The sequence below is a fragment of the Rhinatrema bivittatum genome, chromosome 13, assembly GCF_901001135.1.
Source record: "Rhinatrema bivittatum chromosome 13, aRhiBiv1.1, whole genome shotgun sequence".
In the NCBI taxonomy this organism is placed as follows: Eukaryota; Metazoa; Chordata; class Amphibia; order Gymnophiona; family Rhinatrematidae; genus Rhinatrema; species Rhinatrema bivittatum.
The window spans coordinates 11,968,493-11,986,870 of NC_042627.1; the positions used below are offsets into that span (position 1 = coordinate 11,968,493).

At 44.5% G+C, this 18,378-nt stretch overlaps 1 protein-coding gene and 1 long non-coding RNA gene across 4 annotated transcripts in view; one reads left to right on the top strand and one right to left on the bottom strand.

Annotated features, from left to right (window-relative positions):
* The window catches only part of TBC1D21 (TBC1 domain family member 21), a 53,860-nt gene extending 44,256 nt beyond the window's left edge, over positions 1–9,604 (top strand). For 2 of the 3 annotated variants that reach the window (XM_029575748.1, XM_029575749.1), the window contains exons 10-12: positions 4,608–4,724; positions 6,201–6,336; positions 9,471–9,604. In XM_029575748.1, coding sequence (XP_029431608.1) covers positions 4,608–4,724; positions 6,201–6,336; positions 9,471–9,475 — 258 coding nt within the window. In that variant the 3' untranslated portion in view covers positions 9,476–9,604. The remainder of the gene's footprint in view (positions 1–4,607; positions 4,725–6,200; positions 6,337–9,470) is intronic. The other variant, XM_029575750.1, reaches the window with a different exon arrangement.
* On the bottom strand, positions 9,223–15,777 carry LOC115075405. The gene is made up of 3 exons (XR_003852489.1): positions 15,642–15,777; positions 14,462–14,577; positions 9,223–9,304 (listed from the first exon to the last, which is right to left on the bottom strand). It is a non-coding gene; the product is annotated as an uncharacterized LOC115075405 (long non-coding RNA).
* Between the last annotated feature and the right edge of the window lie 2,601 nt (positions 15,778–18,378).

Below are 18,378 nucleotides of genomic sequence, written 5' to 3' on the forward strand. Positions count from 1 at the left end.
ATACCACCATAAGCTTGCTGGGCAGAATGGATGGACCATTTGGTCCTTTTCTGCCATCATTTCTAGGTTTCTAAGATAGTAGATGTGCACAGGAGCCAGACAACCAGCAGTGCATCATCTACCACTAGCCACTTAAATGCTTTTGATTCTCCCAGGCAGTGGGGAAAGATGACTTGGTATGAGAAGAAAAAGATACAGCACATGCATGCCCCAACCAGCCAGGGAGTGTGAACGAGGAGCTTTGGGGTTTGAACATTTTCAGTACACCAGCTAATACAAGCCAGGCCTTGAGCAAGTGGCAAATCCTTCTTTGTCCTGGGTGGGAAATTGCAGCCGGCCATAGTACTCAGCGGAGGGTCACACCCTGCTCACCAGAGAGTCATCTAGCAGTCTGATCAGTGGGGCTGTACCCAGTACTGCGTTAGACCCGTCGATGGGGCCTGGAGTAATTATATTGAGACCAGATGGAGTGACGCTCTTATACCATGGAGGCCATCTACAGTTATCATTGATGGAGTGCACCATGATGGCAACAATGAAATGTGCAGCGTGCCATACATTTCAATGGCCCCACCTGGTAGCTCTACAGTGCTGCCACTTTTGTGCAGTAATGGTTTTGGAAGCTGATGCCAGTGCTGGGATGACCTAGGACAGGGGTGGGCAGTTCCGGTCCTCGAGGGCCACAAACCAGTCTGGTTTTCAGGATATCCTTAATGAATATGCATGAGAGAGATTTGCATGCACTCTGCCTCAGTTGTATGCAAATCTATGTCATGCATATTCATTAGGATATCCTAAAACCTCGACAGGTTTGTGGCCCTCGAGGACTGGAATTGCCCACCCCTGACCTAGGATATCAACACAGAATCATCATTGGTGAGTCTTTTGTCTCAGATGGTGATAGGCCGAAGGATCTATTAGCCTACAGAGACTGTTGATGGAGAGCAGGAGAGCCTCCTGGGCCAAATTCGTAGATGCTGAGGAGCATGTGGTGCTGGCCCTAGAAGAGTCACAAGCAGATCAAGACCAGCCAGAATTGCAAAGACCACTAACTACTGCTAAGCCTCAAGTCCAGTCACATTTGCTCAGTTACAAATTCATGAGTGATTCACAAATATTGCTGCAAGCTAGCTGGACAGTGGTGAGACAGAATTATGACTCCCACAAATGGAATGTGGTGTTGAGTGTGGCCAGTACACATAGATGGTTCTCTATAATTACCCCATGCAGCAATGTATTAATAAGAGGACTTGGAAGCATGTTAGAATTCTGCAGGATGTGCGTGGGCCACAAGTCAACTTACTATAGCTCGGGGATTTCTTCTGGGATATCTCGAAGTCATGAGGCATCCCCAGCATCCTCTTTTGATGGGAGGGGTAATCATCGTAGCATCATAGTAAATATCATCTGCCAGACCAGGAGGGCTAGAGGACTACAATGTTTTGGATCATTCCTTAGCCAGAGAAGTACAGGATCAGTCCTGGGTAGTCCCCAGTAACATTGAAGCTGAGCAAACCCAGAAGAGAGCCTCTCAAACCAAATGGATGGTACGGAGAAAAGTCAGAGCTCTGTATGGCCTCTGTTATTCATGTTTTTCTGTATACATTATGAACTCGGTGGATTTGGGAGCATGCTGACAAATGTATAATCATCAAGGACAAAATGGATAGGGAGTTCATGAGACGTTATCCAGATTATTCTTAGGAAATGGAGAAGTGGATCCGCGAAATGAAAGTGAGCAGGAATGACTACAAACACGCTGCTCAATACCATCAGTAGGATTGTTTTGTTGATAAAGCCCAGATAGAGTGTTTTTTTGCCAAATTGGGTTACGGTTAAAAACCCCATCCTGACCATTACGACCCTCTCCCTCCAGAAGATGAAAGACGAGGGGTATGAATAACTTGGTACTGTGGCCATTTTTCTCTGAGTAGCCGAAATGAATTCTGATGTTGCAGTATTATGATATTTCTCAAGTTGCACTAAAGTTTCAATAAATGTTGAGAGTTGTAATTATACTTGGCATTTGGTGGGAGGGTGTTTTCTTTCTTGTTTTACAGACTTATCTTCCTCATTGGAATTTGAAGAGCCATCACAGATAGTGAGAACAGTTGGAAGATGCCTTGCCTGTCATTAAAATGTTTATTGAATGTTTTACTCCCAGTTTCAGGATGGGAATGTAGTTTTGGTGATCTTATTGAAATAATGAATGGTGTGCTTGTTAATTGGGTTTCCAACAAGAGAATGAAAGAGCACAGATGGCGTTATAAGTGATAGGGTTTTAGTGAATATGTTGATTGTTAAATTATTGATATATGATGGTTAATATATAAAAGTATGAAAATTCCATAAAAACAGAAAGATTTTTTTAAAAAATCTAAAATTAAGGTGTTCAGCATATTCATTTAAGCATATTTTGCTCTTAATTGGGTTTAACTCTGGTATACTAAAACTGAATTTGCAACAATTTATTCAAAGATTTATAAATTATTTTATTCCATTTCTCAAAATGCCTCAGGGATTTTCTTGTTGTTCCATGGATTTCTTTTTTCTATACCCTTGGTCCCATGGTTGCAGGAACACTTCTATAATTTTCCCTCCTTTATATAGGTTAGATTTAATGGTTCCTTCTCCAGGGGAGCCTCATGCACGGGAATATTGGAAAAAGGCGACTATATTGTAATCTTCCCATGAGGATTGCACAAGCATGGTGATGTTTGTATGCATGTCCTTTCTTCACCCTGGAGATTGTGATTTGTACACGGCTTCTCATAGTTTTCTGTAATGTTTCCTGCCACGGCTGGTATGGGCTACGCCACTGGTGGGACAGTTCCATCCACATTAGTGGTTCTCCCTGCATGGGCTTGGTGGAAGGGGCTTAAGTGTAGCCCATGGAAGAGGAAGAGGCCCCTGTGTGCCTTGACTGGGGATGTTTTCTCTAGCTGTGAAGTATGGATTTCATCAATTATATTATTGATTCTTTTAGGAAGGCTTGCCAATTTCCCCCTGCTTCTCTATGGGCTTCAAGCCTAGTTGGAACTGGGCTCTATGGAACCTGAGCCTTCCTTCATATCTACCTGGGTTCTTCCTCATTTTCTTCTTATAATCCCCAATCTAGGTCAGCCAGCGCAGTGACCCTTGGTCAGGAACTTGGTATGCATGCATCTTGACACCGGCCACTAGGTGGTGTTGTGAATATGATGGCTGATCCTACCTCCCACAGGGCCCATGAGTGTTGCTTTCATGACATCCCTAGTCCTGATCGTGGCTGGTCCGAGATTCAGAAGAAACAGGTTTGGAAAACTATAAAGAATGGTATCTCTGCAGGCATAAGATACAAATCATAATAAAAACCAGGAAGCTCAATTATTTTGTTTGTTTTAAGCTACCAACTGAATTATTCAAATTATCTCAAACATTGTTTCTTCATATTGCTGCTGGAAAATGGCATTTTATTTCCCCAACTTGTTTTCTTCTGTCACTTTTTTTTTTTTTTTTTTTGTTAAATAAACTCCTTTTACTTCCCTGGAGAGTTGGGCGATGCTAAAAACGGCTTTTGTTGTGCCATATTTGTGACTTGTTTGGGAACATTACCTAACCAGCTGGCTCATGACTGTAAAATTGTGATAATTGGACAAAATAATAAGGACTAATTGTTATGAAAACTTTATTCAAACAAGGCTGGGGCACGAGAGGAAGAGAACAAGGACAAAATTAGAAAAGCTAAACAATGAGGCAGCTGGGCTGCTGTGGACTATGGGTTACCAAGTATGCTTGCACTCCAGAAGAAGGCAGTGCTAATTTGCCAGCTGAAACCACTGGTTCCAGATGTTGGTTACATTAAAACTGAGCATGTTTAGAACATGGAAAAGTTTTGTAGGACCTGCATGCTGTGGATGGCAGAATGAGCAAACAAGGGAAGAATGCTATTTACAAAAACTATATTGGGCGGAGTGCACAGATAGAGGGGGATAGAGTTTATACAAGTATAGGGAATGGGTTGAGAGAGAGGGCAGGTATGAAGTTGTAGATTCTAGCATTTAAGGCAGATTAACAGCGAATGGGAAATAGATGTAGAAAGTAAGGTGGCAGGATGATGGCTTTCTAGTAGGTGCTTGAAGGATAGCTGTTAGCATGTAGGAGCCTACTTCTAAATGAAACCTCAGCAGGAAATTTTACAATCTCAGATATTCCTTGGGGTGAGGAACCACTAGGAAGAGAAAAGAGAACACAGATAGAGAGAGCAACAGGAACAGATCCAATCAGCTCAGCAACATTCAAAACAATATCCAATATGAAAAAGGAATACTACAATATGCAGAGAATTTGAGCTGAACAATATAAAAAATGTCCCCAAGTGGCAGCATAATAAGAAAACATATATACATATACATTTAAATATACTCTGAAGGCATTAGTACAATTTAGATTGTACTATATGGGTAGGCTCCTGGGAAGCTTGTGAACTGCCACATACAGCGTAGCATATGACAATGGTGATATACCAATAATAATTTTTTTTTAACTTTTTATTTATTGAAATTGTATATATAGAAACAAGAATACACTCATTGTGATACTTGGTTTATTTTGTATTGTCTTTCTAGGTGTTTCTCACCATGGAGCCTTGCAAAAACTTCCAGGTTCTGATAGCATTCTGCATACTGCAAAGAGTGAAACATCAGATTATGCAAGAGAGCCTGGACACCACTGCAATATTACAGGTAACATCAAGGCACAGGCAGACAGAGGGTGGTGAAGTGGGATTTGGAGCAGATATGCTCTAGCGTTTAGTATGATGCAGACGCCTGAGCCAGTCCCACTGGCTCTTGTTGACAAAATATTCGCTGCTGGCCCTGAAATGATTTTCAACATTGATTGTCAACAAAATATTAAACTTTGATGCCAGATATGCAGACTTGTAATTTACAAACACAAATAGTTCAAAATCGATCAAACCATAAGGGATTGCCAATAGACTAGATTCACGGCGCCTCTGCTTTGGGGCTTGACTCACTAAGGCTATTCTTCCATTCTGATGTCTGAGGAAACAAGTCTTGATGAATCGGGCCCTTGGTCTCTTTTTCCGCAGCAAACTAAGTTGATGTTTCTTCCATGAGAAGTGTGTCTGCGCCAGTGATGTACCTGCCATGAAAAAGCTGAATCTTAGTGAAAGGGTAAACGTGTGTCAGCCTATGTTGTGTAAAGTGAAGATCGGATCTTGTTCCACGTGCACACACACGTGAGTCCCTCCAGAAAGAAACGAGGTAGTGCCCAGGAGGAAATTCCCTGAAAGCAAAGTCGGAAGAGAGACACATTTTCAGTCAATGGATAATGGGAGAAAAGGTGAAAGACTAAGGAAGGGAAAACAGGCATGCAAAGGAAGGAGATGCACCAAAGCTTAGGGAAACCAGGCAGAGATGTCTGTTCTCAAAAAAAAACAAAAAACAACACAAAGAAATGGTTCTCAGCCTGTGAATGGGGACCTGAATGTAGGTCCCTGAAGATAGGCAGACAGGTCACCAGAGAAGCGGCTTCCCTTTGGAGTAAAACACAAGTCAGTTCAGATTGCAAGCTGAATACAAATTGTCAGCTCTAGTTATGGACTATAAACTTGAGGCATTTAAAAATTTATTTTTTTTTCATTCTTCCTTAGGGGTTGGAATATAAAATTGTGATCTGGAATTGTTTGAGATTATGCTGGGGCCCTTAGTTTGTCACTTTGGGCAGAGCTCGGAAGTGGAATCCCCTTGCTCTGTACCATCCCCTCTCCTCCTTTCTCCCTTATAGTAGCCCTCCCTCCCTCCCTCCCTCTCTCTTCCCCACATTCTGCTTCCTTGAATGTCAAGCACAGAACTGCAAACGCTCTGCTTCCTCATGCTTTAATTCCCCACTCCCCCCCCCCCCCCAGCTCTGCTGTTTCCCAATTCTTTCCCTCACTTCATGCTTCCTGCCGCTCCTTATTAAGAACTTGATTCACTAAGGCTTTTTTTTTTCCTGTTTCTTGTCTGTGGAAAAAAAAAAAGTGCTTCATAAATCAGCCCTAAAATGAGATAATGATGAGAGAGAATGAAGCAGAAGAAAAAAAGAGGGAGGGGAAACATATTACAATACTCCCAGGTACCGTATTGGCTGCTGTGGGGACCCTGAATGAAATGCATTTTCTATTTACAATGTACCTATGCTGTTTTCTCCCTCAGGTCTGCAATGATATGACAGATCTGGATGCAGACGAGCTGATCTTTGATGCCTGCTGTGCTTATTCTACTATTGTGGCAAAAGCAGTATGTAATGAAGACATCCCCCTGTTTCATTCAGTTTGCTCGCTGAATAGTGGTACATGCTGCATGGTGCTGGGGTCTGGTTGTGGGGTAGGGGTGGGGGGTGGTGGTGCTGAATGGTGCCGGGTTCCAGATGCTGCTGAATACAGAATGGTAATCGGGTGTATTCTAGTGGAGGGTGCTGATGAGCATTGGAGAGTCGCAGCCAGGCATTCAGCTAAATCTCCGATGATGAACATGCACCCGTTGGTGTGACTGCCCCTAAATTCTGATATGGGCACACAGGGGAAAGGCTAGCACCCACACCAGGACCCTGTGTATCAAGACAGGCTTACGCCTGGGCAGTCTGAAAGGGGCTGCCCAAAGAGAACAGGTTCTGGTGTTTTTTTTCTCCCTTTCTCTGCCAATGATAAAATGCTTTACAAAATAGGGTAAGGGTATTTACAATCCATATACAACACTATACACAATGCATCCTGTTAGTTTTCCAAATCCAAAAAAACATGTTACCAGCAGGATAAATACCCACTAAGCACCAAGTAAAAAATATGTTATTGGTCATATTTTTTTTTCAACATGTAACGCCCCCCCCCCCCGGGGCGTTCCTGGGTGTGGGACCTACCTGGTGGGAACCCCCCTAGGACAGACTCCGTCGGTCCTCATGTTCTTGGCGCCTGGTGCCTCCACCTGGGGAAGAAGGCGCTAGTGGGTGGGATTTCCCTCCCTTCACCCCAGGAAACTAATGGGACTGTGAACAAGGCTGGAAGTACGTGCAAATATATACAGGTTTATTAGACTAGACAAGTAAATACGTTTCTACATGACTATGTACATTGCTAATAGGATGTCAAGCAGCACACTTATTTACTTGTGGTTAATAGTCTCAGGCCGTACAACTATATACATTTCTACAAGGTAGCAAGAACATTTAATATTTGGCAATGTGGGGTTGTTGGCCCCCAGTGTATACCACCAGATAGAATAGAAAGGACCTCTTGTGTTCCCTCTTACTCAAGTATTATTATCATCCTCCCCCCTTTATCCCAAGTCTCGCCCATATTAAAAGATGCAACTGGGCTGGTGGACAGTGTAGGCCTGGGGGGATATACTGTATCTAAACCGTCTCCTTCCACTCTGCTGAAAGGTCCATGCCAATGCTGGGAACCATGTTCTCCTGGGGGACCCAACTCCACCTCCCAGTCTGTCGCTGGTGTCCATGTACTCCTGGGAGACCCGACTCCACCTTCCGGTTTGCCACTGGGGTCCCCGCCCTCCTGGGGAACCTGACTCTGCCTCCTGGTCTGCCATTGGGGTCCCTGCCTTCCTGGGGGACACAACTCTACCTCCTTGATTGCTGCTGTGGTCCCTTTGCTCAAGGGGGACCACCCCACCTCTGGATCTGTTGCTGGGGGCCATGCCCTCCTGGGGGACCCAATTCCACCTCTTGAATGTCACTGGGGGCCCCTTGCTCAAGGGTGACCGCTTGATCTTCAGATCTGCCATTGGGGGTCCCCTCACACAAGGAGGGGCCACTCCATCTCTCGGCCTGCTACTGTCCTTCAGTTCTCCTCCCTCGGTAGGAAGGTTTTTCCTGGCTTGGGTTTACAGCTCCACTAGGCTCATAGCTATTTTAGTGGTCTGTGGTTCTGGCCCTCTGCAGTCTCAACTTTCAGTGATTTTAGCTCCGCTAAGCTCATGGCCAATCATTTACTGTTACCCAGCCTGGATAAGTCACCTTTTCTCAGCCTGTTGTTTGCTTTATCTGTTGTCTGACCCTGTATGGCTAAAACCTAGTCAGGCCCACAGAGAGAGAGAGAACATGTGCACACTCCTCCATCCTGCCTGGCCATCCTCACTGTTGTCTGGGAACTTTGTACCCATGTGTCTGAATACCCTTGTTAGTCAGGGTGATAATCTGTTTGCTTCCTAGAATTGTTTTCCAGTACATTTCTCTCATAAATTCCTTTTCCAGTCATAGTTCTGTAATTTAGGAGTTTGGAATCATTTACTCCCCTTTATCTCTCAGATAAGTAAACACTTAAAATCTTCAATTTAATTCAATGTGTGCATCCACATTGCTTCCTTTCTTCTTCAGACATTTGTCTTAGATACCTGTACCCTGATAAAAAGACCCCCATGGGATGTTTTATTTTGCAGAGTGCTGGGCTGACTGTGGAGTATCATGCCTCTATTGGAGAGTTGTAATGTGTGTAATCACATGTCTCTCAAGGTGCTGCATCGCCAAGTTCCCTTCCATCTCTTTTCCTTCAATCTTTAAGAGCAAGGGACAGATGGGGAGGAAAGAACAGTGCTTTGAGGGGGGGGGGGGGCAGTGAGCGGGCTGCTCTTCAGCGCCCCCTAATGGTTTGCACCCTAGGCTACTGCCTAGTTCACATAATAGGACACACCGGCCCTGCCGCCAGTCACCCACAGATTTCAGGTGCTGACCAAGACTCTTGCTCAAATCTAGCGCGTTCCCATTTGTGCTGGCATCACTAGTGATCACACCTCTTCTGTGACTAGAACCTCCTGCCCCGTACAAGCCTGCACATTCTGGGGTCAAGTATCAAAGTATCTGCATTGGGACAAAGCCTGCGGGTGTTTTTATCCACGAGCTTTGCACTACTTATCAGAATGAAGATGATTGCATATTTTCACTTTGAAACTTGCCCTGGATGTTTCTACCTGCTGTTTGTGGGGGTAGAATTTTCCTGCAAAAGTGCAAGTGAAGTCTGGGAAATGCAAAGTTGCATGCATCCTTTTCCTCTTTTGCCCTAAACGTACTCCCAGGAATGCCTCCACCCAGTGCAGCTAATAGTGTGTGTGTCATTTGAGAAGGTGCAAAGTGTTTGCCCCATCGAGGAAAGTCAATCACAGACAGCCAATGAATGCAGGTAAATTGCTTTGAAACTTGACCTCTTTATGAAAACTCACTGTGCAGGAGGTTTTAAGAGGTAGGAGGATGAGAAACGGTCCCTAGGCATGAGACTCCAGGTGTTTGCAGTCGGCATGTTCCTTGTGACCTGGAAATTGCGGAATAGAGGGATGTTCATATTGGATTGTTCTTACCGTTGTAATAATGCCTCATTGAATGCAATTAGCGTAGTACAATAGATAACAATAATGACCCTGACAATGTCCTTGGAAGACTTTTACACTGTACATTTTCTGTGTTCTCTACAAATTCAGGTTGAACTTGTTTGAAGGCACAGAACCAGTGACAAAGAGAGACAAAAGGCAAGCTAGACCAAGAAGTGGGGACTGGGCTGGGAGAGGAAATGTACATGTGAGAATGAAGCACAATAAATAGAGATCCAAGCGTTCATACAGAACGGTTTTGTGCTACAAAACTGTTCCATTTTGTTGCAATGATGTGTTTGTCTCATCTACCCTAGGGTTTATTTGAATTAGGAAAACGTTAAATGCATGGGACTAAGTTCTGTGTGGGCCCCTTAAAGGGCCAAAATGGTAATTGATTTATATTGAAAACTGGCTCAAACCTTCTGAAAGCAGAGGATCTATCAAAACCTCTCTCACAGGTAGGAAAGGTGGCCGCCCGGTTACTTGTGCCACGGAAAATACCTCAGCCATGTGAAATATGGGTATATTACCTCTCCAGACTTTATAGCTAGGACTACAGGGGGCTAGTGACTGAACCTAAAAATACAAACGCTTTGTAGGCTACTTGAGAACCTGGATGTGCATTGGTATAGTCTGCTAGTGTATCACAGACCTAGTGCAGATTGGGAAGTTAAGCCAAATAGGTTGCTTAAATATTCTGGGTCTTCATTTCTGAAAGGACCACATTACATGGCATGGAATGGTAGACATACCATTCTATTAATTAGAAATCTTCTCTTTTGATTTATAATTAAGCAAAAATAGAACCTTTTCTGACCACCTAAAGTCAATTTGCAGATCGTTCCCCTTCCCAGTAACTGCTACCAACCATTCTACAAAGGGAAAAGGTAAAAGACGTATGAAGACACAATAGCAGAGCTGCCAACTGATCTGGCTTTCCTGTGTAATCACATGGCTCTGAGCCGTGTAGACTGGTTAGAAGGAGGAAACCTATGATCACACACAGAGCAAGGCTGCCTGCAGCTTCTTCTGTGCAGGGCTAAAGATAGGGAAAGAACCTGTTCTTTCATAGTCACCAAATAACAGGAAGGAAAAAGGAGGTCCCTCCCACCTGTGGCACCCTAGTGGCTGCACCCTGGAACTAGTGGTAAAGAGCCCTTGACAGCATACCTTACAGGGTGTTCCTGGTTCCAGTTGTGACCTCACGGGACCCCCCCCCCCAGGGCAGACTCCATCAGTCCTCAGGTTCTTGGCACCTGGTGCCTCCCCCTGGGAAAGAAGGTATTGGTGGGATTTCCCTCCCTTCCAGGAAACAAATGGGACTATGAAGAAGGCTAGCAGTATGTACAAATATATACAGGTTTATTAGACTATATAACTATATACATTTCCACATGACTATTTATTTATTTATTTTTAATTTTTATATACCGACATTCTTACATTAAAATGCAAATCATGCCGGTTTACATATAACAGAAAAAGCAGGAAAAAATATTTCCATAGTCAAATACAGTGAACATCTGTAATAAAATTGTTAACAAAGGCATAAGGTAAGAACATGGGTAAAAAAAAAAAAAGATTACTTAACAGAAAAAGTAAATGAAAAAAAAATATTAAATGAAGCACAAAGAGTTGCACGAAGGGGTGCACAAAGGGGAGATTGCGCCGGGAGCCCCCCACTGGACCCCAGGTAATTTAAAACATTTTGGGGGGGTTCGGGAGGGTGGGGGATTTGTTTTAAAGGTTCGGGGTGGGTTTTAGGGTTTTTTTGGTGTGCCGGTTTTCCGCGCCCTATTTAACGATTATCTGACGATAATTTTAATCGTTCAAAAACGATTCACATCCCTAGTGTTTAGTGTTCCTTGAGTCAGTCTCTACACAGTCTCTGCTTTTAGTGATTTTAGCTCCGCTAAGCTTTTTCGCTGTTATCCAGCCTGGATGGGTCATCTTCTCTCAACCAAAAGGCCAAGGCACAGGCAGGACCATGGGAAGAGTTTGTTATCCTTTGATTTAAAGTGATATTTCACTGCAAGTTACCAACAGTAGTCCAGGGGGCCGTGACATGCAAATTCCCCTACCTGAGTCTCTGACTCATCTATTCAGTGGTAATTTAAGCACCTTCACAGTAAGGGGCCTGACAACTTTTTAAATCTCAGTCTGTGATTCCTGGGCTGGTAGCTCATTTTACATAGCTGAATTGTCCTTGTTTTCTATGCTGCAGTTCACTTAAAGTTCTCTTTACTCTCTCTCCCGTGGGAGATGGGGTTTCAAGTGGGAAGGAATTTTTATAACCACCAACCCCCTCTTCCCACATACAAGCATTGGCAAATTAAAGAAGTCCCATACACTGGCTACAATGTAGTGTGCAATTGATAGCAGGCTAGAGGGCAGGGGCAGAGCACTTTGTTAGGAGTAGAAAATAGTTAGGGTGTACTGCTCACTCAGTGCTACTGCAGATCCAGCAAGTAAAATGTGATTTGCTCTGGGAAAGGATGAACTAGGCCTCAGCTACTGTGAAGAATGTGAGAGCTTGGGGTTTATTGGGGTGAGCAGAGATTTTGGGAAAGGCAGGGAATAAAGACTGGATGAACTGGGATTAATTTAGTTAAAATCTGGGATTCAAGCTTCTTAGTAGGGATGTGAATCGTGTCCTCGATCGTCTTAACGATCGATTTCGGCTGGGAGGGGGAGGGAATCGTATTGTTGCCGTTTGGGGGGGTAAAATATCGTGAAAAATCGTGAAAAATCTAAAAATCTAAAAATCGCAAAACCGGCACATTAAAACCCCCTAAAACCCACCCCCGACCCTTTAAATTAAATCCCCCACCCTCCCGAACCCCCCCCAAATGAGTTAAATAACCTGCGGGTCCAGCGGCGGTCCGGAACGGCAGCGGTCCGGAACGGGCTCCTGCTCCTGAATCTTGTTGTCTTCAGCCGGCGCCATTTTCCAAAATGGCGCCGAAAAATGGCGGCGGCCATAGACGAACACGATTGGACGGCAGGAGGTCCTTCCGGACCCCCGCTGGACTTTTGGCAAGTCTCGTGGGGGTCAGGAGGCCCCCCACAAGCTGGCCAAAAGTTCCTGGAGGTCCAGCGGGGGTCAGGGAGCGATTTCCCGCCGCGAATCGTTTTTGTACGGAAAATGGCGCCGGCCATACGTGTATGGCCGGCGCCATTTTTCGTACGGAAAATGGCGCCGGCAGGAGATTGACTGCAGGAGGTCGTTCAGCGAGGGTTCCGGCGCCTCGCTGAACGACCTCCTGCAGTCGATCTCCTGCCGGCGCCATTTTCCGTACGAAAACGATTCGCGGCGGGAAATCGCTCCCTGACCCCCGCTGGACCTCCAGGAACTTTTGGCCAGCTTGTGGGGGGCCTCCTGACCCCCACGAGACTTGCCAAAAGTCCAGCGGGGGTCCGGAAGGACCTCCTGCCGTCCAATCGTGTTCGTCTATGGCCGCCGCCATTTTTCGGCGCCATTTTGGAAAATGGCGCCGGCTGAAGACAACAAGATTCAGGAGCAGGAGCCCGTTCCGGACCGCTGCCGTTCCGGACCGCCGCTGGACCCGCAGGTTATTTAACTCATTTGGGGGGGGTTCGGGAGGGTGGGGGATTTAATTTAAAGGGTCGGGGGTGGGTTTTAGGGGGTTTTAGTGTGCCGGCTCACGATTCTAACGATTTATAACGATAAATCGTTAGAATCTCTATTGTATTGTGTTCCATAACGGTTTAAGACGATATTAAAATTATCGGACGATAATTTTAATCGTCCTAAAACGATTCACATCCCTACTTCTTAGCACCAGGTCAAGCACTTTTATAAAATAAAAGTAATAAAACAAAAATTATAATAAAATGCAAAACAGAAATCAAGAAATTATCTTTTCCTAAATAAGAAACAGAAAATTAGAAAGTACCCAATTTAAGACCCCGGCCAATTATCATGTCATAAGAAAGGCCCATGTTAGTACATTCACATTTTCAAATCCTGCCTTTATAGAGCTTGCAACAAGGAAAATAACTAGGATTTCAAAAGTGTCCTAAAATCAAAAGTGTATCTTAGTCTTAACATAGAATTCAACAGCTGTGCAGCAACTGTAGAAAACGCTTTGGCTCGTCATCTGTTTGAACAAATCTCATCTACCGCTGGGACACCGGGATAACCGATCTCAATACTCTTTTGAGCTCATACCAGCTCAGCCAGGCATGGGGATGGTGTGGCCCCCGTCTTCCATAGCACTTTAAAAGTGTGGGGAAATGGGGGGCTTTACGTGCACGGTGAGTCCTTGGTTTGCCTTATGACTCGTATTTTCCCCGGAGACAGCTCATTTCCTTTAAGCTAACCTGCAGGTTAGGCTCTGAATTTACAACACACTGAGGCTGCTCGACTACAAGAGAGGCACTGACAGTACATCTCCCGGTTTCCTTGGGGAGCTGTAAGATTGTAACACCCTGCAGTGCAATGACTAGACGAGAAATGTTGTGGGGAGAAAGAGAGTTTTTAAAAAAAAAAAGGGAAATAAATCACTGGGAAGTTGCAAATGAAGGCTCATGGTATCAGGGTCCCAGCCCTCGTTCCAAATGAGTTGGAGGCCCAAAGACGCAGGAGGAAATATTCTGTTGTTCAGATTGAAACTTCCAAGGGAAAAGGAAGGTTGGATCCCAATGTATCTAGGAACAGTTGGGAGCCTAACCATTTCTTTCCTCTGTGCAAATAAGGGTCAAAACTATAAACCAGCCAGGCACAAGCTCCAGTTTCTGAAACTACACAAAACGAGGGTTGTGGTTCTTTCCCCGGCATAATCTTGTCACCCAGAATTCCCCTTGACCCGGAGGATGCTGATCGTCAAGCCTTTGCTTTGATTATTGGAGAAACCCAGGGGGGGTTGGCAGTTTTTGATTATTGCCTGCCTCCTCCCCAAAGCTCTGGTTATGCTGGGGAAAAAAAAAAAAAAAGAAAGAACGATTAAGGAAAAGAATGTTATTGTGCTTTGAAACTTATATTTTAGTTTTAAAATAAAACTTCAAAATCCCATTGACTGCAGAGGTTACAGCCAACCTGGTAAACGCAACGGTTAACGGGCAAAAAAGCTCCTTACCTATGAGGTATACATTGCGCCACCGCCACAGGAGAGGCTCTGCGAGATGAAAGGAGGTGAGGAGAAGACGAGGACGTGAGCTGCAATCCCGGCTGTGACGGCTACGTGAGCTCTGGCTGTGTGAGAGAAGAAAAGGGCCTGCTTTGAGCGCCGTTCCTCAGCAAACCCATTGTCCTCAGGACTGGATCAAGTGGTGGGTAAGCTGTGGAAAGTCTAATGATGAAGGCTGGATGCCTTTTACTAGCCTGCAAATTCGGAGAAATGTCGAAAGGGACCCAGCAGCCCCTGCCAGTATCAAACCCAAGCCATTACTGCACAATGCAAGCCCGCTGAATCGGGATTTGTTGTGCTTTCCAAAGAAAACTGGAGCAGCAGTGTGACCAAATGAACCTTCTTTGTCTGTTTTTCTACATAATTGGCTTGACAGAACAAAGTGAAAATGAACAATCCCTGTTCCCCCATTTCTCTTTTTTGTTTCAGACCTCAGAAGTGTTTTTGACAGCTAATTTTGTCGATAGGAAGCTAGGTGGAACCTAAACGATGCCGTGCTGTTCATCATCAAAACTCCTATGCCAGTAGCACAGAGATCTTTGTGAATTATGGAAATAAACTACAATCTCACCGACGCAGACCGCTGAATCTGAGGACAGTGGCCCTCTCCATTAATGTCCTTTGAGATTGCTAATGTGACAAGCAGAACACAGTACAATCCTTTGAAAATATGCAAAAAAAACCCCAAAAAAACAGCTGCTTGAGATGTTGGGCGAGAACCTGTAGGCAAGATAAAGGCATTCTACAGCCTGTGGAGATATCCCACTTTATTCCCTTCTCTTCTCTCTCCTGGTCTCTGGGGATGTGGGGCAGTGCTACTGAAGTATACCCCTTACCTCCCTTTATATGAGATACAACAGACCCAGGAAAGGACAGACCTGTTTGTCTCAGAATCAAACGGCTTTATTTTCAGACATTTCAGAGTTACCACTTAGAACAAAATAACATCTTATGCTAGGCAAGAAACTTGTAATAAATCTATAGTATAGAATACGCTTTGATAATTACCTTAACAGATATGAATCAATAAGAAGAAATTTAATATCACCTTGGCTGCAACTTGCTCATACTTTAAAACACCCCTAACTTGCTCGCCCACAGACTATGCCAGGAATTAACCCCTTCTCACCACTTTGAAGATCCCTGGTCTCTGAGCCGTGAGGGAAGTGACAGCACTGATGGGCGACCTCTGTCTCTGAAGCTGCTGTGGGTCTTGCCTCTGAACGAGGACAGAAGACTTGCCCAGCTCCCTGGGAAGACACCCCCCCCCCCCCCCCCGGCAAGTGTGACTCTGGAAAGAATAGCAGGGCTGAAGACCTCTTCCATGCAGCGCTTTCAGGAAACCGTCGGGCCGATTTTAAAAGTCCCGCGCACCTAAAAAAAAACAGGGGTTATGCGCACGGCCGGGCCCTGAACGCACCGCGCGCATTTTGACAAAGGGCCCGACCGTGCACGTAACCCCTGTTACGCACAGAATTGCTGGGCCAACTAAACGGGGTGGGCCGGGGGGCATAGTCTAGGCGGGGTGGGGGAGGGGTGGGCTGGGATGGCGTCTTTAGACTCTGTCCCGGGGAAAGCGTGCGCCGGCAGCCAGACTAGCAGCAAGTATTAAAATAAAAAATGAAGGGGCCAGGTAGGGTTAGGTTAGGGGTCAGGGAGGAGAGGGGAAGAGGGAGGAAGGATAGGGTTAGGGTTAGGGGAGTTCCCTCCCAGTCCGCTCCTTGATTGGACAGAGAGCTGACCAGGTCTTGTGACAGGGCTGACCTGAATGCAAAGCCCCTTTGTGACGGAAGGGTCCTGTCTCCAGTCAGGACTGAGCCACGCTGACGGGTTTGGATCTGCATTTGCACGCACACACCTGGCCTGTGAGGTCTTTCTGAGCCCCTTTTGGAAGGACTCGGCATGTAGGCAACAGACTTGCTTGTGCCCTCTGCAGTGTTTGCTAAGACAAGACTCTTGTTGTTATCAGTGCTTGGCAATCAGATAATTCAGTCACCACTTTAACTAGTTAGAAATTTAGTATTTCTGTATTTCTCTGAAATGCAGCTCACCTCTTCTTCATTTTTCTGCGTGTAAAGTAGTAACCCTGGGGTTTTTTATTCCTACAAACTCAGCAAGGACTCCATTTGTTGTGGTCAAGCCACGGCCAGGACAAGAACACAGTCAAATTTTGCTGGTCACACCGAGGTCATGGAGTTTGATCCCCATACGGTACATGATCCTATTTCCAGGAGAAGCGAATAGGGCACTGAACTATGATTAAGCAGACGTTCTGGGATACGACTCCTTCACTGCCAGACATTCTCTCTCTCTCTCTCTCTCTCTCTGACCATCAATAAATCACTTGAGCTCCCCAGGCTTGAGAATCTAGCTGAAAGTAAGGCATTTGTCATAAGCTGATTTTCCTGGTGAAATAAGTAAAAGAAAAGAAAAAAGAAAAGAAAAGTGTGAAAACCAGACAAAGAAGCTGATAGTTTGAGGTACTGCACAAAGAGAGGATGTGAGTCTTTGTACTGACAGGAGGAGAATAAAGAATGAGGTTGGATCTGGATAGGAGATGAGAGGAATTCAGATTATACGGGATGGAAAATGTTATCACTTGAGGCCTTGTCAGTATGAAGAACCAAAGAATGAAGAGGAGTGACATGAAATACTTACATCAGACTGTATCTGTTTGTGGTAGATAACAGTCCAACTACTAAAGGGAACATATTTACACTAAATAAGAGAGGCTGACGAGTAAAAATGAAGAACACCGGGTGTTCTCCTTTAAATATTTACCCTACAAGGTATTCAATGATCCTGGATTAAATAATGTGTGCATAGGGAAAAATTGTATTTTTGGTTGTTCTTTTTCTGTTCCTTTCTCATTTTTTATTGTTGCACTCTTTTTGTTTTGTTGTACACATAAAATAAGCATAAAGTCGTACTTATGCACATAAAATCAGTTTTCCGTGCACAAAAAATGTAACGAAAGGAAACAAAACACGCACAACCCTATAAATTAATATCCTTAATTGAATGCCACCGATAACCTCCTACTTTAATTCTTTTCAGTCGTAGCCTCCTATTTGTTATATTTTTCTGACTGTCTTGACTGGATTAGAAGCTCCACGGAGAAGGCACGGTCCATTCTGTGTCTCTGAATAGCGCTGCATACATTTGCTATGCACTATACAAATGATTAATATTAATGTCATATTTTGATGTGTTTGTTCATTGTTTTACTAAAATGTTTCACTGTTATTGTGTCAACTGATCTTCCATACACATTCTTTCAAAATTAAAAATAATACAGAGGAAGACTGTATGCATATTATAATTATTAATCATCTTTATAGCACATACTAAAGGCTTCACTGGTACTTTTGTACTACAAAAAAAACCCCACTCCAGTTCCAAAATCATTCTGCAAATTCTGTACCTACTTTTCTACTGAGCTGTTTTCTCTCACAGTTACCAAAATTACAGCCTATGACTTAGATACCCATTCTGTAGGCATACGCTGGTCCCCTGAGCCAGCTAGTCCTGACGATGAAAGGTTATGTATCCCTGTGCCAATTTCCTGACCTATCTAATCATAGAGGTGAAAGGGTCTCTCTAGCCCTCTGCCAGTTAGAGTTGTGCTTTTGAGGGGGTTTTTCATGTTTATACCAAAACAAAACAAACAAAATATTTTGTTTGTTTAATTTTAAAATAAATCTCGCCCTTACTACCCAAAAAAACCTCTCCAGGGGCCTCTCCTGATCACCCAAGCCTTCCCGAGCCTGTTTCGTGTCTGCCATCTTTAAGGGGCAGGAGCCATCCTCAGTTGCACTAAAAGACTCAGGGCTCAAGCCTATAGGGGGCTCTACCCTGAGACTGTG